A 27,282-nucleotide genomic window follows, 5' to 3' on the forward strand; every position below is an offset into this window, starting at 1 on the left:
CCATGTTACTGTGGTTTGCCAAATGGCCATGCATCTAGATTCTCTCTCCCCCTTTTCTGTAGCTCTAAGCCAAAAGGGCTCAGGACATTTAAAGTTTTTACATTGGACATGATAGGTGCAATAATATTATACTCCCATGTTTTATGTTGAAAACTAAGTGCAAAAGACCATTCCTTTTCACTAAATATTGTGGAATGAAAATATTCACTGCGTTTTAGATAAGATCTAAACAGGACAATCAGTATTATAAGTAAGCAAAAATATTCTTAAGCAATATAAGTTTTGATGTTTATTCTCTAACTTCGTTGTTTTTTTTATATCCACAGGTTATTTGGTGTCACTTCTCTTACTCAGACAAACTGCTCAAGCACTTGGATGATCATCAAAAATCAAGAGTTGCATTGGTATCACCATGCTAATCCAATCTTACTGCTAGTGATGTACTACACCCTTGCAACTCTAATCCGCCTTTGGCTACAAGAGCCCATTGTAAGTGTGATTTCCTTCTCTCTTTAGTGCTAATGACTGTGAGACTGGCCAGTGCACATAATTCCTCACAGAGAAGCAAAATTCAAAAAAATTCAGGGAAAGAGACAAGTGCAAGCTGGTACCTTGAGTTCAGGCTTTTTGATAGGTGTCTTCAAGAGTCTGACTGAAGCTTTTACATGGATATTCTTCTTAACTAGTGACTGCAATGGCAGATAATTAATGCTTATTCTGATTTAGAAAGCCAATGTCAATACAGTGCAATGTAGGCTACCAAATGGAAGGCAAACGCCCAGGGCTTGTTGTCTAGCAGCACTGCGGTGGGATACAGGCTGGCACAGGATACCATTGAGACAAGACAGAGATTTGAAATTTTATCGCAGATAGAGAAAAATTTTCTGAAAACTTTTGCTCCTGAATCTGTGACCATGAATGAAAATCCCCACTTAGGTTTAAAAGCAAGAGAAAAAGGAGACAAAAAGTAGATTTTTACCTCTTCCTGTTTCAGGAAAAGAGGGAATATAAACCCAAATGTACCTTAAAAGCTTAGAAACTGGAATCATGAAGAGGATGATCCTAAGCATTGTTTATTTTAATCCTCTGAGGTTTGACATGAGTTCCAGAGTTTAGGTTTAGCCATGCTGTAAACCACAAAGAAAATACTCATGACTGAACTGTGAATTAGTGGAGTTTGTAGTAACAAGTAAAAATGTTTAAGGTTTTGTTATTTTAAGGGTGTTTCTTCATATAATGGATAATGTAACAGTTTAATGTGTAAAAAGGCACACAAAATACATCACCTCTGAATTTAGATGTCTGATATTTGGGTTTTACATATGTTGAGCTTCGTAATTAAAGGTGAATGATGCCAGAACTGTAAGCTTGAGTTATTAAAAAATCATGCCTTGAGTTTCCAGAAATCTTAAGACTAGCTTTTTAGAAGTCACAAGGTTTTAAAAGATTGTGATCCAGTGCCCTCTGGCATTGGGTTGTTTAATTTTTTATTTTTCTGCAGCTGCAGCAGCTGTGCTTTTTTTTTTTTTTCTTAAATGAAAACTGAGATTTCCAGATAATAATATGATTTTAGCACTGAAGCTGTAACTAATACTTCATGTCTCACAAACTTCGTAGGAAAACCATGAGAACTATTCACAGAGGAGTAACCACATGTGAAATGCAGTTAGTGGGAGCTGTGTGATCTCAGCATCTCCGGGAACTCATTTCCAGAACCTGGGTTCCTTTCATCCAACTTTCACCATCTTAAAGTTTGGTGATAGGTCTAAGTTGATTACTGTGCTTTTTCTGTGGAGAGAAGTGAGCCCATCTGTCTCAAGACAGTATGAATCCTGAAAGTTCCTTTGTGGTCCAGAGAGTCCACACCAGAGTGTACTTGCCTGCACTTCTTTCTTTTAGACTACTCATGTGTACTAAAATGGATATTCCCATAAGACACTAAAATCAGTCTCTGAGAATTGGAAACAAGTTGAATTAGAGGTGTTTTCCAAGCTATTAGGTTAGAGTGAGTAAATATTAGAACAGATTAATTAAAGAACAGAAGATGTCTCTCAAACCCATGCCTACTTGAAAGGCAATACAAAGTATTGGCACCCCCATGGGAACTTCTTATGTCAAGGGAACGATGCCTCCCTCTGAAGAGAAATGAATGCTTAAAAAGGATAGCACTGTAAATAAAATAATACCCATAAATTGATGCTTATTTTTGAGGCAGGTAATATAGTGCTGCAAGTTCTTGTCATTAAAAACAGATGCTGGGATTTTCAATATTTACCATTTTTACAAACTTTTTCTTATGCCCTTTTTCGTCTGTATACATTTTGTTTTTCCTTAACCGGAGCCATAGATCCAGCATTCATCTTTCTCTTATTAAGTTTCTTCTGGTAGACTCTATTGTCTATTATTTAAATCCAGAAATAATTTTATTTCAGGTTTCATTGAAACAATTTTTGGCTTGTGAATTTCTGGTGCACTTGATTCATTACAGACTAAGGATATAACCTGCCTTTGCAATTCCCAGTGATTTCAAAGTTACTCTGTATTTAGGAACTCACCACTAACTTACCTATAGATGGACAGATGGCAATGACAATATGCTGTGTTGTTTAATGTAAAGTAGTTCTCTGAATATTGCTGTTAAAGTACAGTAAAAAGTCTCACCTTTGAAATTTTGTTCAAATGAATCCTTTGAACAGAACCTGTTTTGAACAAACCATGTGTGCTAAATTATGTGTAGAGGAATATTTATTCAGTCTAAAAAGATGTACATAAGCTAAATGTGATACTGGAGCAGCGAATTCTGAAAGCAGAATATAAGAGATGTAGACTCTGGCATTTATTCCTTCTGGTGTGAATAGCATCTTGGGTTCCTCCTGCGGATAAAATTCCTGCTGAATTTTAGTAGGCGTGCTCTCTGAGACAGATACTCTTGAGATTGTCTCTGAATCCCACAGCTGGTCAACAATTTTACAAGAACAATGCCCACTTCAAATCTTGAGTTTCAAGCCAAAAGCTTTTTGTGTGTGCACCACAGTCTGTCAAAGTACAGCATGTATGAGATTTCAAACAGAGTATGGTTGGTCTTTGTGGGATTCTGTATGGACCTTACTCCTGCAAAACACTTTTGGAGGTCAGTGGAAATTTTGCTTTTCTTCTGCCTGCTATTTTGGATCCTGATTTGTTCTAAAATTGAGTCTTGTGAAATTCTACCTCTGCAAATTAGAGGAGGCAGTCTGCCTCTGGAGATTTCAGTTCATAGTTGTAACTAATAGGACTGAATATATGAATAGAGCCCATTCATACTGTCTGTTGAGTGGTAAAGAATAGTACAGAACTCAACTGAGTTACAGCAATTTAATTTATGGTCTTGCTCTTTAAAAACTTTTTAAGATCATTTGAATAAAGAGGAGTTTGAGAGTTGGTCAGGTAGGGGAAGAACCGGAAGAATTAGTCAAGTCAAAGGACTCCTGCAAGTTGTAATCATATGAATGACTACTGCTGTGTTTTCTTAATTTTTTTCCTCTTCTGAGAAAGATAAAACACAACTGCTCACTGCCCCTTATAGACTCTTAGGCTACAAATGTGTTACTGAAATCACTGTCTGCATCTTAGGTCTTCTGGTACTTTTTTGGTCATCCTGGTGTCAAACTAAATGCTGTTGATAAACAGTTCTTTATGGTGTGCAGTTATGTTAAAGTTTTAAATGGCACTGAGAAGTATTTTAAGCACAAGATCAGTTTATTTCACGTTACACTTTGGCTAGGAATGCCCTTTTGCAATCAAATATAAATATACAATCATATCTGAAATGTGCTGCCATTGTGACTCAAAAGTAAAACTAAATTAACAACCATTGTTTATCCAAGTCAAGATTTAAAAAATAGGGCCTTAGTGTTAGGGTTGGAATGGAGAGTTTCAAAACCAGCTAGGATGTTTGGATGTCCTGTTCCCATGGGTAACTTTGCAGACCTCTGCCCAGCATCCTGATTTATTCTTATTCTAATCAACTGACTGCACAAGCAATGAGAACCCATACCTACAGCTAGTTCCCATAAAGCTTAATTTGAGGCCCTGCCTTTGAGACACAAACTGCAACTGAAAACTGCTTTTATGCCACAATGTATCTCTTTGTTGGCAGTAGACAGGATTTAAGTAAAAGAAGTATGAGAGCAGGTGGATAGTCCTGTTGAAAACTAAAGGTTGATTTTGTGACGTTTCATTTGAAACAGAAGTAAAAGTGTCTGCTAAGTAGAAAGTACAAAATAGGCATGAGGAAAGTCCTCAGTCCTTACAAACCATTTGTTCAGGTTGAAATAAAATGTGACAATTAGTTGCCTTGACCAGTTACTTTGTAGTTAATAAGAGGGCAAGTTCAAAATAACACTATTAAAGTTAGTGTGTATGCTATATTTTGGCTGCGGCTCAGCAGAGCTTCTGAACCGTCACTTAAGTCCTATTGAAGTCAATAAGACCTTGCCTTGGGTTCCAGGTTACGCAAGCACTGGTGTACTTTGCTCAGTAGGGGTGGTTTTATGCAGCTGAATAGGGGCTATTTTATGCAGCATGGCTTTACAGCTGTATGGTTGAGAATTTGGCACAATACATTCAACAACTAATACTGGTGGAGGTTGCAAAGAGAGGAAGTAGAATTTGGTAATTGTTTGAATTTTGTAGTTCAAAATTTGTTGAATAGGAATGTAGAACCCCACTAGAGCACTTTTCATTTCTTGTTAGAATCAAGTCTGCATACTTGATATTACAGAAATTTTCCCCACAAGAAAATAAGTTCTTTAAAGCAATGCTTAAAGATAGGTAGTCTACCTTTCAATCCTTACCATTCCTACTAGTTTTGAAATAAACCTCCAGGCATTAATGGAGAGCAGAGTGAAATAGCTAGTATTATTCAATAATATTCATTCCGTGGCCTTGCATACCTTTTTTCTGATGTTCTGCATGCTTATTATTTCCATCAGAGCCAAAAACCTAAAGAACACATCAAGCCTTGGACTGAGACAAGAGACCAGAAAACTAAGGAAGTAAAGAGGTCAAATATTAATGAACTAAAAAGTCAGATTGAAGTTTAAAGCTCCAAATTAGAAACCAGGCAAAGGCAGAAAGCAGAGTACCTTCAGTAGTGGCAGCTTCTCCCTGATGGTGTCCCAGGGGCCGGTGAGTCCTGCTGAGCAACACCTTGATGGAGATGCTCACAGTTTTCACATGTAGCCTGCTGCCTCTAGAGCACTACCTTTCTCCCTTTAACACCACATGTTTGAGCTTCATCCTCTCACTAGTATGAACAGCAAGATGATCCTGCTGCTTGGTGAGGGCTCAGCTGTGAAGTTCAGGATTGCAAGGAGAGGAAGGACAGTGCAGGAGGAGATCTGGAAGAGCCCGAAGAGGAGCTGTAACCTAGCACAGTTTTTGTACACTCACCCACGTCTCCTGCTTGATGCTGTACTATAAACACAACCATGTTCACTCTATTTGAGAGGCCCCCGTACTCTTGCTGGTCCATGGAATTAAAATGGAGTTAAGGCTGGTGCATTAGCAATCCTACTTCTGGTGGTAATAGTTCCTGTCAAAGGTGAAGAAATAGAGCATGTGCATCATAGAGAATCACAGAATTACCAAACAGACTACGTTGGAAGGGACCTCAGGAGATTATCTGGTCCTACTGCATGCGAGAGCAGGGCCTCAGTTTAAGTTTTTCGGGGGCCTATCAAGCTAAATCTTGGATGTTTCCAGCAAAGACATCCTGTGCCAGTGATTAGTTGTTCTCACAGTGATTTTTTTTTCTTATCCAAAAAACATTTTACTGAAGCTAACTGTGCCCATAGCTTCTTGTCCTATAATCATGCCTGCTAGTGAGGACAGTACCTCTGTCTTCTCTAAAACTACCTTTTATGTATTGGAAGGCAGAAAAAAAAATCAGATTTTGTATGTCTGTCTTGAACTGGGGGGAACTAGAACTGGACACAGTATTGCAGGTATGGCCTGACACTTGACAGGTAGATTGGATTGAGCAGCCTAGGACATGGCCTTCATTGCTGCTGTCATTCGCTGCTGGCTCACGTTCAGCTTGCTGTGCACTAGAACCCTCTGGACGTATTCCCCTGAGCTGCTCCCCACCAACTCTGTTCATAACCTTTACTGCTGCATTCTGTCCCAGATGGAGGACTTTATATTTATCTTTGTTAAGCCCATGAATTTTTGGTTGGGCCATTCTTTTAGCCTGTCTGTGTGGTGGCCCATCTACCTCACCCCTCAGTTCAGAGTCATAAACTTTGCATGGGTGCATTCAACCCCATGATCATCCAGATAGTTTTGAAGATAGTGTATAGTACCAGACCTAACATCAGTCCCTGAGGAACTGCACTAATGATTGGCTACCATTTTGTTTTTGATCTGTTAATCACCCCACTTCAAGCATGACAGTCTAGCCAGTTCTCTACCCGTTCTCTATGCATCTTGTGGTCCACCTGTCCAGTCAGTATCTTACCAGCTTGTCAGCAAGGATGTTGTGATACACTGTGTTAAACAACTCTATAAAAACAAGGTAGTTGACAGCAACTGTTCTCCCTTCATCCACTGAGCAAGTTGTTTCAGCTTAAAAATCAATCAGGTTGGTCAAGCATGCTTTACTCTTGGTAAATCCGTGTTGGCTTTTTCCAGTCATCTTTTTGTCCTTCATGTGAACACGAGTCCACACACAAATATTTGTAGTTCAACACAGAAGAAAGACTAGACAAACCTCAATGGATGACCAGCACTGACTACCCTGTTATGTATTGAGACATGGATTTGTATGTAAGGATAGATTTCACATATCGTTACTTAGGCTGATAGGGTTTTGATCTTTTCTTTTCAATTCTTCAGCTGTTTAATGAAGCAGAATTGTCTTTTCACATATAAATGCAGTTAGGAAAATTTAATTTTCTTTCAATTCACTGCTCAGAAAATCAAACTTTTGTGTCTATGGTATGACTGTATACTAAAGAAAGAAGTGGAAGTCAGTGTGATTCTGGTGTCTTGTAACTATCAGGAAGCATCGTGGCATTGATGGACTAGCAGTTTTAGAAAAGCCCTGTCAACATTTCTGAAAATGTCATCTCAGTCAAAGTCATCTATATGATAGAGTGCTTTAAACACTAAAAGGTATTTCAAGGACATATTTTGGAGAGGGAGCATCAATTAGGGGAAAATTTAAATTCCTTTTACGAGATTTTTATTTACACTAGTAACTAGTGCTGTCATTTGTGTTGTTTAGCAGATACCTGACGAAGAAGAGAAATCTGATAGTGGAGAGGATGACAAAGAAATAGCCTGCAGCCCAATTCCAATGACAGCGGAGAGAAGACGCAGTCTGTGGTATGCAAGCCACTATACAACTGATGAGAGAAAAGTAAGGCTGGAGCGGGAAGGATCTCTGCATTAAATGTCTTTAAAACCATCACTCAATTTTATGACAGTTACTTTGAAATTAATGGAAGCAGCATTAGATAGGCCGCAAGTAGGAAGAACTGAATGTGTGTTTATATAACTAAGATATAATATCAAGTCTATGTGGCAGAGTAGGAAATTTATTTTGAAAAAATTAATAAAGCTAAAACAGGAGCTGGTGTAAGGAAGTAAAAGAACTACATGCTCCTTGCTTTTGGCTTCTACGTTTTAGAAATTTAGAGCAAGTCTTTTGGCATCAGGTCACTATCTTTATTCAAAACAGCTAGAAAGTCTGTCAGGGAGCTCAATTCTGATGTAAAGTTTTGATCTGCCTTGTAACTGCTAATTTCCCACTGTCAGTAAAGAGGAACCGCCAGTTTATCTTCCTTCAGGTGTACTGGTGCCCTTGCTGGATGTCTGTAGGGAAGACAGTTGCTGTGAAATCTCCAGGAAAGGATCAGCTTTCTACCATCAGTCCTCAGCAGCTACAATGTAAAATTTCATTTGACAAGTTGCAGTCAAATTTGTGATTTTTAAATACTCCATTGAGCCACATATACTTAAGCTCCTCCAAACTCCATTATAATAGTAACAATGGTAAATGAGCTAGCAAACAAATGGACTGAACCTACTCTATCAAACAACAACAATAACAATCAGTTACTACTGTAGGTTCTTACATTTAGCTATCTTCATTTTTCCATGGAAATTTTAATTTTTCAACATAATATCTTCAACAGCTATTACAGAAAAGCTAGAGAAGGCATGCATTGAAAATACTTCCTGAAAATCTTTTGTGGACAAACACAAAGTAAGCAATAAAATGGTACAGAAATAGGAATTTGGGACTTATAACAGAATTTTAAAAGTGCAATTTTGTTTCCACTATGAATCACATGTCTCTAGAAACATTTCTCACTGACTTGAGTGGAAAATATTTCTGGAAAGACAAAACTGGTGGATATAGCTTTTGATCCTTTAGTGCGCTTTCTTGACATAGCACATTGCAGCTGTTACTTCATATTCTGGTGTTCACTCAGCATTTATCACTCAGCCTTGGATAAAGCCAATATTTTTTGTTCAATGAAAATATTTCTACTTAATGAGATGAATATTGCTAGCAATTATAATTCTAAGTATCACATTTTATATTAGTATAAACATTTCATCGGAAGTAGTTTTATAATTACAGTAATTCTAATGATCTTTTAAAACTTAGTTTTTAAGCACTGGATCATTAGAAAGACATTAGAAAGCAGTTAATCAGTATAATGCCATACTGATTAATTCTTTGAGCTAATACCTAAAATTGCAAGGCAACAGTCTCAGTTTTGGTTCAGAATTCACAGGAATTTACAGTAATGTTATGTCAATGCTTACGGTACACTAAATATCATTTTATGAAGCATCGTGTACAATTCTGCTGGCTTTTTAAGAATTCTTTCTGAATTTCTTAATGCAAATCTTCTGCAAATGTCAGCAAATATGCATGCCTGTATTCAAAAAAAAAATAGACTTATTAATGCTTGAGCCATGCTTCTTTAATAATTTGTCTTGCATTGCTTTTTGCAGCTTCTGTCAATGACCCAAGATGAATACAAGCCATCGGATGTTAGTATACTACTAGTCTTTGTAATTTTGTCATTCTTTTTAATGTGTAAATACAGATCTCACTGATATATGCAATACAAGCTTAGCTGACATTTTAAAAACTTCTGTGTTTTGTTTAGTCTGTGTTTTGCCATGTAACCTTGATTGTCTTAAATATTATCTTTCTCTTCCTTAACAATTACACTGAGAAACTGCTAATTAGCCTTAAAATTGAAATTACTTGAAATTCACTTGAAATTACACTACTTGTAGTAGTACCAACTGGCAAACGATCTTTGTTATTTCATTGGGTTTAAATAAGATCTCAAAATATGCTTTCTAATGCAAACCATCTTTAAACTTGATTTAGCTTCTTTGCTCTATTTTTTTCTTTCATTCATGTTAAAATGCTGAGGCTTTTAAAGAGTGACTGACAACACGAGTTTAATTTACAGATTACAGAAAATTAGAATCCCCGCTTGAGCTGACAGCAAATGATTGATTTATTTTGACTGCTATAGATCCTGTAACAATCCTGAATGCAGAAACATCCATGCCATTCAGCATACGCAGAAGAATGGAGATACAGATGAACTCTGAGAGCAGCTATAGCCAAATCTTAGTGTGCTGCCGAATATACCTAACCCAGATGCTGTTCTGAAAGAGAGAGACTGAATCAGTCCACAACATCCCTGTGCATAGTTTCTGCAAGCAAAATAACAGTTCTATCTTACAGCCTAAACACATGTCAGTCTTTAACATATACTGCTCTCAGTAACCCATTGCATGTGAATTCCTGCCAATACAAGAGATATTTATGATTGTGGTTGCTGGAACACCAATCCAAATAAGCGCAAGAGCTGAAATTTAGTTCACAAAAAGAAAACCATGCAAGAGTTGAATTAGTACTAAGAAGTGGGCTAAATGCTGAATCAATAACAATAATTAACAGAACTGGTTTTATTAACTGCAGCTAATGTATTTCTCTCCAGAAAGAATTTAAAATTGAAAGCCATTTATAAACACTGTTGTCATAACGACTATAAATAATCAGATAGGAATTCTTAATTTTAAGTCTGAAAATTTAAATTTAAGTCTGAAAATCTCAATGTATTTGCTTGCCTAAGAAGGAGGGTGACTTTGTGGTTATAGCTTTAACCTAAGGCCAGGGGATCATGATGCTTTCCCAGGCTGGCTGTAAAAAGCTAACTTGACCTGGGAAAGTCAGGGTGTCAGAACATGAACTCAAGAATTATTGTTTGTGCACTAAGTCATGTAGTGGGCCTCAGACTTGCCCAGCTGTGCATGCGTTAACATAATCCACTTTCACATTGTTTTTTCTTTCCATAATTTTATATGTAAGACAGGCCAAGAGCACGCAAATAGTCATTTACCATAGTTCAGCTGACTGGAATAGCATGATCACTTTTGCTTGTGTGTCCACACTTCTATGCATTTTCAGACTGCTTGTATGTACGTTGAAATGTCTAATGCAATGTGAAATTTTTGGAAATTGAAAAAAAAATTTTTTTAAAGGAGATACTTACAGTTCTAAGATGCAGAATTATTTTACAGTTTGTTAAAAACTTCACTTAGCCAGTTTGTAAATCTCCTGATATTGCATAAAAAGTTACCCCAAAAATATTTTGAAAGCTGTTATGTACTAGTTTTGCATGCAACATGACTGTAACTATCAGTTTCTTTGGAAGGAGCCAACTACATTTACTCATTCAGCTCCTTTACCGTTGGCAATCCATGGTAAAGCCAAGCACAGAAATAGGAGTCTCATACTTGTAAGAGCTGCCCTAAAAGCAATGCCTCTCTCCCATCTTCTGGTAGGTTCTGCTGGTAACAGTGAATGGGAACCCTTCTGACTATCACACCATCCACCCCACACTGCCATTAGAAAATGGTCCAGCCAAAGCAGACCTGTACTCAACACCACAGTACAAATGGGAGCCTTCGGATGACATGTCAGGTAGTGAAAAGCATTGCGTGGGAATTACCCTTAGTTCCATATTTTCTTTTTCTGTACCTCAGCTCACTGCCTCTTGCATTTATTTTTTGTTTTAGTAAGCTCCTTGGCTTGTTGAAGTTTAAATAATTGCTATCACCTTACAATGATGGCTTACCACTTGGCAGTTTTGTGAACAAGGCTGTAGGCATATACTAACTAAAATACTTTGCCTCTTTGCAAAACCACACAGTGATTGCAGGTTTTGTGTTGCTTTACTGTGCTCAAATGTATGTTTGTTTGTTTTGTTTTGTTTTGTTTTGTTTTGGCTCCCATCTTGAGCTTGCTAAAGGATGTAGATGTAGCTATTAGAGTGATTACAAGTGAAATCACTCCAGGGTTACTTACCTGGAGAGAGTGCATACAGTACTCTTAGGGCCAGCATGAATTGCAAATAAGGATTTCTTTTTCTACTTAGAAAAGGAAGAGGAGGAAGGAGAAGAAGAGGAAGAAGAAGTTACCCAGGAGGAAAAAGAAGATGTTAAATTGCATGCCCTTGTCTCTGTGTTCCAATTTATCATGAAACAGAGTTACATTTGTGCTCTGATAGCTATGATGGTAAGTATTGGCAACAAAAGAATAATGCTGTTGATTTTACAAATAGATGTGTCTTCTCAGTGTTTTCCTGAGAGTAATCTCATCTGTTGGTTTTCAGTAAGTGTTTGCATCATGCCTAGAAAATGTTGATACGGTATCTGCATTTTAGATTATTAATGAATAATTCCCAGGCTTGTTATAGACCTATCAGTAGGGCAACATGTAGGGTTCTGGATAAAACATCACATTTCCAGGACTGAGAAAGAAAGCAATTGGGGCTGAGTTTTTTTATTGATTCCAAAGCTTCTCTATAAGCATATCGTCATGCTGTTGCTCCACTCAGAAATCTGCCTGCAAAATTAAATAATTTCCTAGTCGTATAGTAAATTTTAAATATATCATTCGTATTTCAGATTGAAGCATGCATCTGGTACTCTCTGAGATAAAAGATCTGTAAAGCCTGATTTCCTTTATGGACTCAGAACGGTCTCAAGGAAAATACAACTTTTTGCCAAACATGATTTTGCTGTTGTTTTACTTACCACCCTTATTTCTTCTTTTGATGTTGTTTGCTTTTAAGCCCAATTGATGCAAGTACCTTGAACTGTAGCACATTTTCAGCTTAGTGATTAGCTCTCTGTCTATATTCTTAATGCAGGCTTTGGTTTTACTGTTTTGGAAATGTTTCCACTGTGATGAAATTAACCATAAAGTTTCTTGGCTGAATTTTGTGTTAAAAATGGTAAAATAAAATAGTTTGGCTGCTTTTTGTTTGAATATAGTTTCATACCTTATTTACTGTCCTTTAACAGGAAAAGCAGACTCCTTGTGCAGAATCTGGATCTGGCTTCATGCATTCTGAAACATTAACAAGTAGTTGCTTTCGTATTGCCGTAATGTCTCTTTTTTTTCCTTTCTTTCTTTTTTTTTTATTTTCTAGTTGTGTGCTTCACCTGTTTTGCAATTTCTTTTTAATTCATTTATAGGCTCATATCTTTCAATATCAGAGGAGGAAATATCTGAAGACCTTTCTTGTAGTTTGATATTGAGACACTACTAGCTTTTTCTCTTAGTAATATATCTCTATTTCCTATGATCTGACCCAAATTCATTTATGAATTCCTTTATGGTATAATCTGATGAAAGTTCCACTTACACCATAGCCAAGGATTCCTCAGTGTAAGTTACATTCTTGTATGCGAAGAGAGAAGTAGCATATTAGTGTTTTTCACATACTCTTACAAAACATTATTTCCAAGGGGGATGGACTAGACTGACTGATATATTCTTAATGTTTCATACTTTTTAATTTAAATTGAAAGGGAAATTAAAATACGTTGCCAGTTATTCCCCGGTTATACCAGCATATGGCTGAATTTAGTCCTAAATCAATAATGATGTTAGCAAAAACACTTTAAAAAAATCCTTTTCCCCAGTTGTTTACTAGAGTAGTTTTCAGTAACTGATTTCTGCAAACTATTTAAAACATTATCTAGTTGTCAGTGTAGGAGGCAATCTAATATGGTTAGTGTAAACTAACTGTTTTTCAGCTAGCTGTGTACATACCTTAGCTTTCCATCTTAAATTGATTCTACAAAAGCTAGAACAGTATGGAGCCAGCATAATTTTATAAGTCTGTCAAGGACTTTGAATGTAAGCAGGTATCAAATATGTTTTGCTATTGCTATGCTGATTTCTTTATTGCTAGTTTTGCAAGAAGGTCCTTAGTGCCCTAAAGTTAGCCTGTACTTTCCATCTCTGTTTATTTGGTGTAATAAAAAGCAGTGAGCCTGGTCACAAACCTTACCAGTGTGCAATTAATGTGCAGAGAAGGGTTTGCCCCCAGCTGTGGACTTCTTAAGAATCCATTTTCAGCATGTTTTTGAAGGGGTTTATTGTAGCTGGCCCAGTAGCTGATTAATATGGATGAGAGTCTCATGACAATGAAAATGTGTGCTAAGCAGAGAAGCGTAACTGGCTGTATGCCACAACATTGTTCCTGAATGAATCCTTGGACATTTTTTCCCTCTTTCTTCTTTCCATAAGGCATGGAGTATCACGTATCACAGCTGGTTGACTTTTGTGCTATTGATCTGGTCTTGTACACTGTGGATGATTCGTGACCGAAGGAAATATGCCATGATCAGTTCACCGTTCATGGTTTTCTATGGAAATCTACTGCTAACGTTGCAGTACATATGGAGTATTGAGCTCAAGAATGATGAGCTTCCTCAAGTATCGGGTTTTTTAGAAAGAAAGGAACCTGGGGAGTTGGCATCAAAGGTAAGTGTTACAAACAGCTGAGATTTTTTATGAAACCACAGAATAAATACATTGTGACAAAAAATGTGAATTACTTTACATGTAAGAATCCTCAGTATTCAATATAACCATGTTCAGTAGCAGATATACAATAAAGGATAAGTAGTTTAAAAATGTTGTTGAGAAATTTGCTTCTTACTCGTAAAGCTAATACCAAAACAGATGTTTCAGACATACTTACAGGTTCTCTTGATAATTCTGTAGAGAACACATAGTAGATAGAAATTTTGGCTTTATAAAATGGGTCCAAAATAGATGTGATTTGATTTGTTAGGTAAATGTTTATCCTCTTAAGTCTTGCCTCTTGTACCTTTGTCTCAGCTACTTCAGAACCCTTCAACATAAGTATTGCACATGGATGTTTCTGGCTTTCAAAAACATAAACCCAGACCTATGTAGTCACTGGCACACCCACTGTTTGTAGCGGGAAACAGAGCAAGGGCCATATGAAGATCTGAAAAAGAAGTAAACTCAGTACTTGTGGGTGGTTAAATTGACACTCGTAGTTCTAGTGCCTTTATTTACCATGGCATTTTGTTGTATTTGGTCACCCATGCTATGTCAGGTCTGTCTTTGAACATGATGGTAACTGTGATTTTGTTATCATTACCAGTATTCCTCACTCCTTTAGGATTTGTCACAAGCAGCAGTACATGGCTGCCACTGAAGTTGGAATCCATTTCATGTCAGTAACAAGAGTTTGTTGACTTCACTGCATGATAGATTTTTTTCCATTGATATCTTGAAAGCCCTACAAAATGCATTGTGTTTGGCAGGAGTGCTGTTGGGGGAGGGAATGAGCATAATTAGGAAGTTTTTTCATAGAATACCCAAGAGGGGCGTCTCAGAGAGTGCAGGTAATTGGCACTGCTCCCCTTGAGATAAGTGAATTACTTCCCTTATGCCTCCTAGTTACCATTCACAATGATTCTGCAAGTGAATTCGCTTGTTGGCAGTGCCTTTGGACAACCATTTGTTGGTCTTTAATGCATTTGAAAATTAATGAGCACTGTATGATTTCTCCTGTAAAGGTAGAAATAGTTAAGTAAAAGAGCTAAAGCTCAAGGAATTCTATAGATTCAGTGACTGTTAATCTCTAAAGGAGTTTTAATGTTCTTAGTATGTCAGCCCCTTTGACATAGTTTCTTATTAGCTATATAATCAAGTATCTTATATAAAACTAGCTGGTGTCAGGAAAGAAAACTATTGTGCATATATGATGATTTGGCCACACCCCAAAAAATAATAGAAAATGCCTACTGCTTTTTTTTTTTTTTTAGGCTGAATATAATGCACTCAGTAAATCTCACAAAATCACAGAATGTTTGAGGTTGGAAGGGACCTCTACAAGTCACCTGGTAAATGAAGCAGTGAGGTAGAGCAAGTCATGGCAGAGTAGTCTGTACTTTACAATATCAGATGTTTGTGTCTCAAAAATCAGAGCTCCAGCAGTTTATCTGGAGGAAGAGTTGTGACAATTCACACAGGCTGAGGATCTTCTGCTTCAGCTCACTGTTAGCCACAGTGCCAGAGAAAGCAGCTGTTGCTAGCCTGGGACTTCACCTGTCTCCCATGAAGTACTTGCATATTAGATGAAAAACAGGAGAGCTCTGCTTTATACGGCTGGCCTTGTCATTTTGTTGCGTACAAACTAGTTGGCTTTTACATGTTTCCTGTCTGAGATTTTATTCTTTTATCTGATAAGGTAGTGAAATAAGTCCTTGTTCTGCACCACTACAGAAACTTTGCAAAACGTAAATATGAAATCAAGAATTTGATAGGTAACATGCCATTTTCTGAATTTTGGCTGTCTCTAAGTGTTGTAAGCTGTTGAATTCAGCTTTTTGCAAAACAAAGAAATGCACTCTTCATTAAAGAGATGTATTTCTAAGGTATCCTTCTTTTGTGGAGTTATCAACTTCAATCTCTTCCAAGAATTAAGAGCCATCTCGTATTTGTAAGTGCTCCAAATGCAAGGCACGTACAGTTGGCTATGCCTTTTGTAACTTCAAGACACACAAAGATTTTTTTTTTTTTAATTAATTACTCTTAAGCACTTGAAGTACCAAAGCTCCTAAATCTCTTGATTTAGGATATACCAAACCTAATGACAATACACTTACCTGCCAGTGCTTCTTCATAAAGAGGAAATGAACAAAAATGGGCAGATGGAAATTATGCCAGGCCATATATAAAGAGAAGATCCTTAAACTTATAAGACAGGAGTTAAAAAATGAATAGAATAAGGTAGAATAGAACTGTATAGGTAAGTAAATTTAAGAAAAGATGCAGAGTGAAAAGTTAATGGAAAAGTGCAAATCATAGAACCATAACACCATTCAGGTTGGATGAAATAAATTTGTGTTTAATGCAGGGTGTTTCCTAAATAACAATTTCCACAAAGGTGCACTTTGACACTTATGACATTATTGCTATTTTCCAATAGACAGAAAAAGCAAAAGCATGCAAAATTTATGAATACATGTTTGCAGTAGCAGGATATAGGTTATACAATTAGCCTGTTGTTTTCGTTTTGATTTTTGTTTGCAGATCCTTTTCACGATTACTTTCTGGCTACTGCTTAGGCAACACCTCACTGAACAGAAAGCACTTCAGCTGAAAGAAGCTACTTTATCTGAGGTCAAAGTCAGAAGTGAAGAAGATGAAGAAAAAGGTAAAGTCATGTCCAATTTATTAGAGTCCTTCAGTCACAATAGAAGTTTCAGTTACTCTGTTTCCTAATACAGAAATCAATTAGCAAGATACCTGTTATTAGCTAAGGAAGATATTATAAAACCATGTGCAACTGTCTCTCAGTGGATATAAAAACAAAATAGCTTTGAACTTCAGAAAATCCAAACAAATGAAAATTCTCATTACTGTTGAACTGCAAAATATGAAAGATAAATGAAATGACTCATTTGAAAAATGCCATGGAACTTTCTAAGAATCAGTTTATTCCCATTTCCCAAGCTCAAACTAGCCGATGAGTTGCTGTGGGAGTTTAACCACAAGAGGAGAAAAGTTTCCAGAGGAAAAATCAGTTATTAATTTCCTTGCAAGTTGTTGTGCTTGTGCATAAAGACTTGTACAAAAACCAGAAGTTAAACTACTAATTTCAGTGGGACAAAAGCATGTATATTTTCAGTGTGGGGGCTCATGCAACCAGAAGCATACCTGAGAGCAAAGTTGACAGCTGCATTTTCGGCTAATCCGACAGCTCAGTGACCTGTTCCCTCTTTTGATGCTGGGCACATCTTCTCCCAAATATTCGTTGCCCTTTTCTGTCTCTCTGGATTCTGATCTGAATCTGCTCAATTCACTGAAATGGTAGAAAGCCAGACTGTGATGTAGTTTCCTGTTTGATTAACTACAGTGTTTGGCTCAGTAAAGCATCTGGTCAGTGTCAGAGCTGGACACTGCAAGGATTTGAAAGGTAAGAACAAGGAAGGAGTCTGAGGAAAGGACTGCAAGTTGGAGAAAAGGACTGGGCAATACTTTTGGTGGTGAAGTCTCAATATTGTTCTCAATGTAAAGGATAACATTACAGCTGCATGCTGTGAACTTGACAAGCTCTGTTACCTGGGTATTTGCTCATGTGTACCTGCTCTCAGGGGAACACCTACCCTGCCATCCACAAGCCTCCCAAGGTGAATAAATGAGGAATCCTGACCTCCTCGTAAGGCAAAAGCAGTTTGTCTTTTCTGCAGTCATTTAGGTACAGTAGAAGAAGCTGGAAAAGTGGTAGTTTCTTTGAAAAAATGTCAGTGCAGCATTTATATTTTTTAAGCTTCTTTGGTTTTATGTTAATGTTTTCTCTCGCTTGTGGTTTTTTGGAGGAAACCGCAGTATTCTCTTAAGGACATTCATCCCTTTAAACTCAAGAAGAGAGATTTTCTGGTGGTGCTAGTGGTTTCTTTGTTTTCCAGTTTAAAAAATGCTTGCCTGGGAGTAAAGTTAGTCCCATGGATAGTATTTTGGCTGTTATCTGTTATACAGTCCTTGGGCTCCAATTTTCCACTACAGCTACCTGTATATCAGGCAAAGTGAAGAGTGATGTTTAGACATAGAGCAATATGCCATATAGCTCTAGGAGCAGGTTGAGGCTCATATGAACTTAAAATTCTCTCCTTTGCTCTGGAGGCATGACAGTGATTCAGAAATACAGTCTCTTGTTGTGAATAGTGTCTTTAAGTTTCTGTTCTGTGTGCAGAGAGTCTACTTTCCATCCATTTTGATTCTTATTAAAGTCCCCAAAATAGAGGTCAAATGTAACTCTGTACTTGCAGAAGAGGAGTTGCAAGAGGGAGAAGTGGCAGAAGAAGAAGAGGAGGAGGAGGAAGAGGAAGATGATGATGAGGATGAACAGGATATTATGAAAGTTCTGGGGAAGCTGGTGATGGCTATGTTCATCAAGTACTGGATTTACGTCTGTGGGGGCATGTTCTTCTTTGTCAGCTTTGAGGGTAGAATTGTCATGTACAAAATCATCTATATGGTACTCTTCCTGTTCTGTGTGGCCCTCTACCAGGTAAATGAGGACTATTTTAATAATTTTAATATATTTAATATATTTAATATATTTTAATATATTTTAATTTTATTATTTATATTTTAATATTTAATAAATATTTTAATAATTTTGTCCTTGAATACAATGTTTCATACCTTTAACTTGGTGGTAAAGTAGCTTTGATAGAATTTGTAAACAGTGTATTTGTTCTTTAGTTAGATAAAACATAATAGTAATAAGACCATTTGAATAGGTTGATTAAGACATTCTCATTTGATTTTGGTTATAATGACAGGCAAAGTGCACAAAAATTAGATGCTATTAGATAATATATATGATACACTTTGCCTGTGGGACTCCACCCCACATGAGTGAAAACTGTGGAAACTGTATGGGAAAGATTTGGACCTTGCATATCCTACACAGCCACCAGTTTTAGAGATTGTCCACACAGCTTCCACAGCCATGGAGCATGCAGTCCCTCTCTTCCTGCACTTTCATCATCTAATGTTGATGAAACTGAGTGACTGAAGCTGTCCTTGGTCTTTATGTTTGTGCTCATGTCCCAGAAGACACTTTTGCATGGAAGTCTGTACTTGGGTGCATACGTACCAGGAGTAAGAACTTTATCACAAAGATTCGTGTCTGCAGTTTACTTCAGGCCAGCTAGGAAGAGTAATATTCTTAGCCTTTGTTTTCCAGTACAGCTTCGTCAGTATTTTTATCAGTGTCCTTGCCTTGAGCTTCTTTTAAATTCCTTAGTGTGTGATTTTCAGGTGCACTATGAATGGTGGAGAAGGATTTTAAAGTACTTTTGGATGTCAGTGGTTGTTTACACGATGTTGGTACTTATCTTCATCTATACATACCAGTTTGAGTCTTTCCCTGGGTTGTGGAAGAACATGACAGGCCTGGATGAAAACAAGTAAGTGTTTTCATTTCATTTATTTTTTTTCCATTGGACTTTTGAGTTTGATGTGCTCTGACAGCACTCTTCCTTCTTGTAGTGGAAAAATGTCATGAGACCATCCCCAGACATAGTTGACTAAGCACTCAGCTCTGAAGCTGTAGGTTTACTGGTGTAGCAACAGAGATGAGAAAGGGCATGAAAAGGGCTCAGAGAGTCATATTTTCCCCTATCTGCTGTCAAGGCCTTCCCAGTGTTGGCAGTACAGCACCTATACTTTTCTCTCTTTGACCATAGGAGCAAGATCTGGGGATAGCCTAAGGGTAGATTTACAGGATGTCTGATGCTGATGAAGATGGACTAGCATTCCTGCTAATGAGGAGGGCTGTGTTTCTTCCTCCTCATGATGTATAGGGCGTTCCTCAACAGGAGTTTACATGAGAAATTATATGCAATATGAGTGGATCTTCAGTGCAGTACTTTCAGCCAGAGACAACCCATCTGGTTCCTGAAAAGAGAGTTGTGGCAGGGCTGGTTCATTTGGCTCTGTACATTTACAGTATCTTTCTACATTACTAAGGCCAAATACAAGACATATACATTGTAAAACTTTCTAGTTTAGAAGAATCTAAAGATGTAAAAACACAGAGCAAGTACCAGCCCTTGTTTCCCTTTGCAAATGATTAGTAATAATGTCTCATGGCAAGGAAAAGATTTTGGTGTGAAGAGATGACTTAGTGGCTTACATTTTTTTTTATTTTTTTTTTCCAGACTAGAAGACCTTGGTTTAAAAAGGTTTTCTGTGGCTGAGCTATTCACACGCATCTTTATCCCCACTTCCTTCTTACTGGCGTGTATCTTACACCTTCACTATTTCCATGACCGTTTCCTCCAGCTCACTGATTTAAAAGCTGTAACCAGCAAACAGGACAACACTATTTACAGGTAAAGAAATAAGTAAATGGAACTATTCATTATCTGTATGAAAATGCTGCTTCTGACTGTCTTGTACTGCTCACTTTTCAAATGATGTTATTTACTTCTGTCATAATGACCTGGTTTAAAAACAAGGGAGAAAAAATAATCAGCATCCCTTAACACCCAGAACTGTGCTAAACAAGCCACAACTAAAGTATCATTCTTCCACCACTTTCCAATACTTGTAGAAGGTGGTGGGTTTTTTTCGTTTGTTTGTTTGTTTGTTTTCCTTCATTTGGTGGTACATTTTCAAAGGTACTGATGATATTTAGGTATTTATCTCGCTAGTGCTTTTCACCTTTACTGTGGGGTAGATTCCTAATTTCTGTGTGTGCCTTTTTGTAAGTCCTGTCAGTAATAAATAGTAAAACTTAATTTGCATAACTTCTGTTTTTCAATATCCATTTCGAAGGCCAAATGGAGATCAAGAGATCTTTGGCAAGTACCACATACACATTGGAAAGTTAGGCCCTTTCGTGAAGTTGAACTTTATAAATAGAAATATCTCAAACCTGTGGTCACTCTTTAGGGTCCTGGCCCTTGGCTATGCTAGCTCTTTGAGACATTCAGCATTCTCATCAAGAACTTCACTGTAATTTTTTCATGATTTTGGGACCTCACCTTCTTCAGACTTTTACTATGTTTAGCTCTTAAATGTTCTCCTACATAAAAACAAATCTGTCCTGTTTCTGTATTTACATAAGCTGATAAAAAGAAAGCCAAATATTTGCTAAAAACAAAACAAATTAAACTTGACAAAATTTCCTAACAATGTTGTGGCTTACCTTTTAAAATGCCTGTTTGTATAATACTTTTTGCTTTTCTTGAATTGCTACATCCCAGGGTAAATTCAAGGGTCCTTTCAGACACTCTGTGAGCACTTTCTTTGCCCATAGCAGACTTTGTGTGCAGCAGCAGTTGCAAATTAACATCTCTGAACTGGGCAGCCAAGCCCTAATACCTGAACCCACATAGATGTATGAGCAGAAACAGTGGTTGTTCCTGGGTTGTGGCATTTGGGGAAATGTACTCCAGTTTGAGGTAACTACACAAGCTCTTTTGTAGCCTAAACACTGTGCACTAATGCTGACTAACATAGAAACAGATGCCAGCTCCCAACTAGTGTGATCCAGTAGGCATAAAATGGAAAAAAATCCCTGAGACAATCCCAGTGACTTTGGGCTCATGGTACAACACTCCTTGCCTGTGAAACCACTATTTGCAAATCTATTATGCATGGAAGATATCAAAATATTAGCTACTACTCTCCAAATGCTGGTGTGAAGAAAATCACTGTAAATAAAATCACATCATTCTGGAAGGATGGAACAATAATACTAAAGACACAGAATGTTTTCAATGTCTTGCTGAGAACACAAAAAAAAATAAAGAGGAGATTAGTATCAGAAAATAAGGTTGTAGGATATGGATTTTTTTTTCTGTAGTGAGTGATATTTTTGCCAGGAGTAAGTATCCTTGAGACAGAGCTGAAAGTAAACATCTGCTGTTGCAACAGGTCTTTTAGGACTTTTCTTAAGCAAAGTGGCAAGTGAAAAGGATTCTGTGATAACATAAGGTTTTTTTGCCTTGCTAATATAATCTTTTAAGTCTAAATGTAATACTAGATTGTATGGAACTTTCATATAACTAGCTAGATACTTGTAACTCTTAAATGCGGTTAATGTGCTACATTTGCCATTTCACAGTATTTCAAAGTCATAGTTGCCATGTGTATCATTTGTGTTCTGCAGAATTTGTCCAATACCCAAATCAGAACACATTTTCTGCTTTGTACTACCACAAACACTGCCTGATATATCAAGAGCCTGTTGTTTCCTTCCCCATTCATGCAATAAATCAATACGGAGGATTAGCAGACTTTAAAATTCAAACATCCAGGATAGGACAGGGTAGGAATTGCACGGACATTTGTACTGGTGATGCATAAAACTGGATAAGACTGAGCACAACAACAACAAGCTACAGCTCAACAGTAATGTTATAAATAGAAAAAAGTTGCAGGCAAAACTAAAACAGATTAAAGACTCATGTCTAAAGCTTCAGTTGTCCCTTTTGCTTTGATAACACTAGCTTTCACTCAACAGCTAGTTTACCTTTCAAGATTACTTTTATGCTGCTTCTGTTACAACAGAAAAAAAAATAAAGAAAATGATCTTTAATTTTCAGTAAGAAGACAGAACTCAGTCCTTTTAACAGGAAACATAATAAACCAACCACAACAAGTATGAGCTAGTCATGAGACTAACAGAGAAAGCAGCTTCTGCTCCTCCATCTGCCCCTGAGCTGAAATGTACGGTTGTGGTATTATGTTTGTGTCTAACTGAAGACTCATGTTAAGGTTGCTGAGACTGTTCATGCATTAAGATACTGCCTCACATGAGCAAAGTTTGTGGAGTGAGTTCAAGAGTACAGCTCTGCCAGCCACAAATAGAGGGGGCAGAACCTGGCAGACTGGAATGGGCAGAGTGAGATGCTTCTTGCTGTAGGTGGCAGAACTGAGTGGGTCAGTATTACACTTGTGAGAAAAAGAAAAATCCTCTGATTAGGGCTTTTCAAGATCATTTCCTTGCTGCATGATGAATTATGATGTAGTGATGATACAGGTTGTGAGGCAGATAATTTCTATGGTATGATGCTCCAATATAATCATCTTAAATAAAGAAGGAAAATATCTGTTTTTTTAAATGTACAGAATAATGTTACTTGAAGCTGTACTCTCATTTTGGGGTCTATGTATAGTGCCTGCAGTTCTAACTGAAGTTACATACAGTCTAAATGTCTAAGTATTATTGGATTTACAAGCTTTCTAGACTTTTCACTGCATGGGTGTACATTAAGCTTTCAGATTGTGTTTTGTTATGACAATGTGTCTCTTGCTAGACAGGAAAGTGCATTCATTCCTATTTAACAGTTTCCTTTTCTCTCTCTCTAATTCATTTTCCACTGTCATTTCATGCATTCTTGTACTTTCATCTCCCACCTCATAGCCATGCCAAAGTCAATGGCCGTGTTTATCTAATAATAAATAGGTGGGTACCTCAAACTTTCCTTTCCTTTAAAAAAATATGCCTTAACTTGTTTGTTACTTATTAATTGCCTTACAGCAAAATATGTTGATGCTGCACTGTACTGTAAAATAAACAGGGAGAAAATGTTGTTCAGGTATTGTAGTCTTGTAAAGCTGGTGAAGCAGTTAATAAATCTCTCCTGCATATTTATATGTTGTGAGTTCATCTCCCAGTTGGGATTCTTCTCTTAAACTTTGCCCATGTCTCAATACAGGAATAATAGATGCTATTTGTAATTGGCTGCAGACAATAGACTTGGTTGAGGAGGCTCGTTTACCTACCCTTTGTCTGTGCATGGAAAGATGCATGCCTGCATGCACACACATCTGCGCATACACACACATCCCTGACTACCTCACAAGCTCTTAAGAAAGGGATTTTTTGGGTCAAGTCAATTAAATGTACAGTATGTATTTATTTTCAAGAAAAATACTAGTTTGTACTCATATACATCCCATACACTAAAGCCATTGCATGCTACAGCTGTTAATTTGTAGACAAAGTTGGGTGCTACAGGATCCGAACTGTGAAATTCTATGTTGTCTTCATAGCTATCCCTTTTTACATGGCATCTTGAAAACAGTACCATAAAGGAGATTTCTTCCAGAATATTTAACTGGAGTAAGCATGGACTTTTGTATAATCAGCTCTGAGAATAGAAGAACTTGTCACCGGCCTGTAGGAAACCCATTTGACAAGAAGTGTTGGGAATGGTGTGGTCAGGTGGCTCGGTGAGGGCCAGCAAGCCGAGAACTGAGGGGCACGGCCAGGAGTCAAGGCTGGGCTCTCACCTGGGGGGATTCAGCAATGCAGTGAGCCCAGTGAGCTCCCAGCAAGTCCATAGCAATGCAGCAAATGTGAGGTGAAGGCGAGGAGTCAGTCTGCGTGGCAGGCCTATGGTCAGGGAGGTACCAGAGTAGGCACTGACACAGCTACAATGGCAGGACCCTCAGCATGAAGGCAGCTCCCCAAGGAAGGAGAGGGGAATCCCTGTGCTGAGGCTTCCTTGCATGTCCCCCAGCATGTATCAGCTCAGCACATTATCAGCCATCCAGCCCTGGGGGCATGCAGACAAAACCCCTGCAAGGGGGAAGAAAGCGCTCGGGGTCCTGCTGTACCACTAAAGGTACAGATGGCACTGTGTACTCAGTTTGAACCATGCATGACATATTCAAGAGATGGCATGCTGATGTTCTGTGGAGCAGGAAGCTTTCTGTTGTGAAGGCTGTGCATGACAGATAACCCCAGAGATCGTTTTCAGCAAGTAAATTTCAAGCAATTCATAAACCAATTACAAGAAAATAATCAAAGGTATAAGATGCTTCATAATGCATCCAATAATTTGTTACCAATTTATCTGCTGCTTTAGCAAATTAATAAACAGATGAATATTAGGACTTCAGCAAGGACCTGGGGCACATGCCTGATTTTAATGCCATTGAAATTGCTTTGATGCCTAAAATTAGATGCACTAGTATACCTTTCTTTGTTGATACCATGTTTAGTGAACTTGAGGGTAAGAAATGTTCGCAGTTAAAAGCATTAGTGGCTGTACCTTCAAGGCTGTCTTATTATTCAGTTATGTGTCTTCCTAAGTATCAAGCACAATATCTTTGTGTTATTTGGGATAATTTCCCACCAGTGTATGCTTTCCAGCTTAGCTGGAACACCTGACTAGCTGTGAAGCCTGTACAGATAGCTTGTCAGAGATGTTCTAAACTTCGGCAGTTTTTATACACTGATATCTCAGTGTTGTCTATTACATGATGTCATGTGATCTTATAATTAAAAAATAAATAAATAAAAGAGGAGCAATAACTCTAGGAATAAATGAGAAGGTCTGGGAACAAAGGTTCCAACTGGACTTTAAATAGTGGACAGGGCTTTTTATCTAGCCTTTGATCTCCTGAGCACACAGTCCTGTGCCTATGCCTACTGATGTCAATAGGACTAGATACTGACGTACTGGAAATTAAGCTCATACTGAAGCTTTATCAGGTACATGCTTTTTATTGTATGTACCCTCCTGTATAACCCCATCACCTCCTGGATATGAATGGGAGTTATATGGCAAAGAGAAAGATTAGTTCACCCATACTAAATCCTATAGGATTCCTGTTCTTCTTTCCAGTTTACACTGAGGTAAGTCAGTAAGTTCTTAATTTACACCAGTGTGAATGTAGATTTTTTTCATCACAGAAGACAGTTGCAATATTATCTCTTTAAAATCAATGCAATTGCACCTGTGCAAAACCTGTCTAGTTATAGAGATACTTTCATTTCATTGGGCATTGCCTTTAAAATGGGCTTTGATGATTTGTATTAGTTGGGGATCTCCAGAACATTCAAACTAAACCAAAAATTCATTCTCTCTTCTCTATATATTACCCTCCTGTTGGTGCATTATTAGAGTTCTAGATAAATATGCAAAGTTAGATTATATCATGTTAAGGAATATTATTTTTAGTCATTTTATTGAGATTTGAATATCCTTTCAGTATATACAGTAGGTTATCTATGAAAATGAACTATATTGGCCTTATTTTCAGCAGCTGAAACTACTGAATATGTTGTTTAAAATAAGAGATTTTCAGATTATTGGACTCTGAGTTTCATAGCCTAATGATGAGTGGTTTTAGTAAACATTTTCATGGATGTATTTATTCAGTGAGAATTTTGGGACCTTGACTGTTTTGTTAAGCTTCTATCTATCAGCTATCTTTTCTGTATTTTTTGGCAATTTTTATGATGATACTTTTTCAGCATTGTTTAGTCAAATTTCTGTAGCTGTTCCCTCATTTGAACCACCAAAATTTCCAAATTAAAGAAAACCAAATATTAGAAAAGTACGTCTGCTTATTTGACTTTCTCATTAACTGCTTAGCCTATGACCATTTTTTTTTTTATTTATCAGGTGTTTAAATCTAGATTTAGTTTCTGGAACCATAAAAATCCTAGTTAAAATTGGCAGAATTTACTGTCTAAATGGTCATATGCCAGATTTTCACATCATGAAAAATGAAGCCCCAAGATAGTAGGACAACATATTAAATTTACTTGTAGTTCTTCAGGAACAGTCTAACAGATGTTTAAAAATATACTGAGTATAGTAATTTCAATAGCATAACTAACATTAAGTTACCTGATCATAAAGATATGCACTTGCCAAAGAGATTTTATTGCAAGAAGTCCTATTCAGAGGGACTATTTATGGCACTAAACTCTAAAGGTGGGTTTTATGCTAATATGGGAGTTGAGTCCCAGCTCAACTCCTCAACTGAGGGGAAAAAAATGAAAATTGAAAACTTTCATCTGAAATAATAAGATAATGTCTATTTTCTTTGAAAAGGCAAAAGAAATGCTGGATAAGCCTCAGAATAATTTGCACCATGGCAATACAGAAATATCATTTCTGTGTTAAATGAGTTGTATCCCCATTTTTGTAGTCTGAAAATTACTAAGAGACTAAGTATGAGGTAGTTATAAATTAAACTCTATGTGAGATGTAAAAAAGAGAGAGAATGAATGTCCCTAGCAAAGAAAGACCTGATAAAATATACTGAAGCCACAGCCATGGAATTTTTTGCTTCCATTTTTTCATAAGCCTATAGCTGAAGAACACTTGCAAATTCCTTGGCTTCGCTTGGCTTCTCCCATTTTTCAACAGGAAGAAGGTGAAAATGCCTTTACAGTGATCAGTCAGATACTTGTGATGATCCAGCTGCATTACAGATGACATGGGACAGCACTGATCATGTTTAGCACTCATGTAAATAGGTTGCCCCCTTTCCATCCGTGCTGCAGTTCCCTGTTTCTTTATAGAAGCACCCTGTGAATGTCATGATGGCACGCTCTTGGCATCAGAAAGCTTCTGCAGATGGAGTAGGAGAAT

At 37.3% G+C, this 27,282-nt stretch overlaps 1 protein-coding gene across 4 annotated transcripts in view; it reads left to right on the forward strand.

Moving 5' to 3' along the window:
• Positions 1-27,282, forward strand: part of PIEZO2 (piezo type mechanosensitive ion channel component 2) — a 313,186-nt gene that overhangs the window by 208,971 nt on the left and 76,933 nt on the right. For 3 of the 4 annotated variants that reach the window (XM_066992758.1, XM_066992759.1, XM_048077086.2), the window contains exons 8-17: positions 327-489; positions 7,268-7,402; positions 9,013-9,051; positions 10,870-11,008; positions 11,463-11,602; positions 13,628-13,864; positions 16,454-16,577; positions 18,193-18,434; positions 19,193-19,341; positions 20,095-20,268. In XM_066992758.1, coding sequence (XP_066848859.1) covers positions 327-489; positions 7,268-7,402; positions 9,013-9,051; positions 10,870-11,008; positions 11,463-11,602; positions 13,628-13,864; positions 16,454-16,577; positions 18,193-18,434; positions 19,193-19,341; positions 20,095-20,268 — 1,542 coding nt within the window. Of the gene's footprint in view, positions 1-326; positions 490-7,267; positions 7,403-9,012; positions 9,052-10,869; positions 11,009-11,462; positions 11,603-13,627; positions 13,865-16,453; positions 16,578-18,192; positions 18,435-19,192; positions 19,342-20,094; positions 20,269-23,309; positions 23,352-27,282 lie in introns of all 4 variants that reach the window. The other variant, XM_048077088.2, reaches the window with a different exon arrangement.

The sequence above is a fragment of the Anser cygnoides genome, chromosome 2 (assembly GCF_040182565.1).
Source record: "Anser cygnoides isolate HZ-2024a breed goose chromosome 2, Taihu_goose_T2T_genome, whole genome shotgun sequence".
NCBI lineage: Eukaryota > Metazoa > Chordata > Aves > Anseriformes > Anatidae > Anser > Anser cygnoides.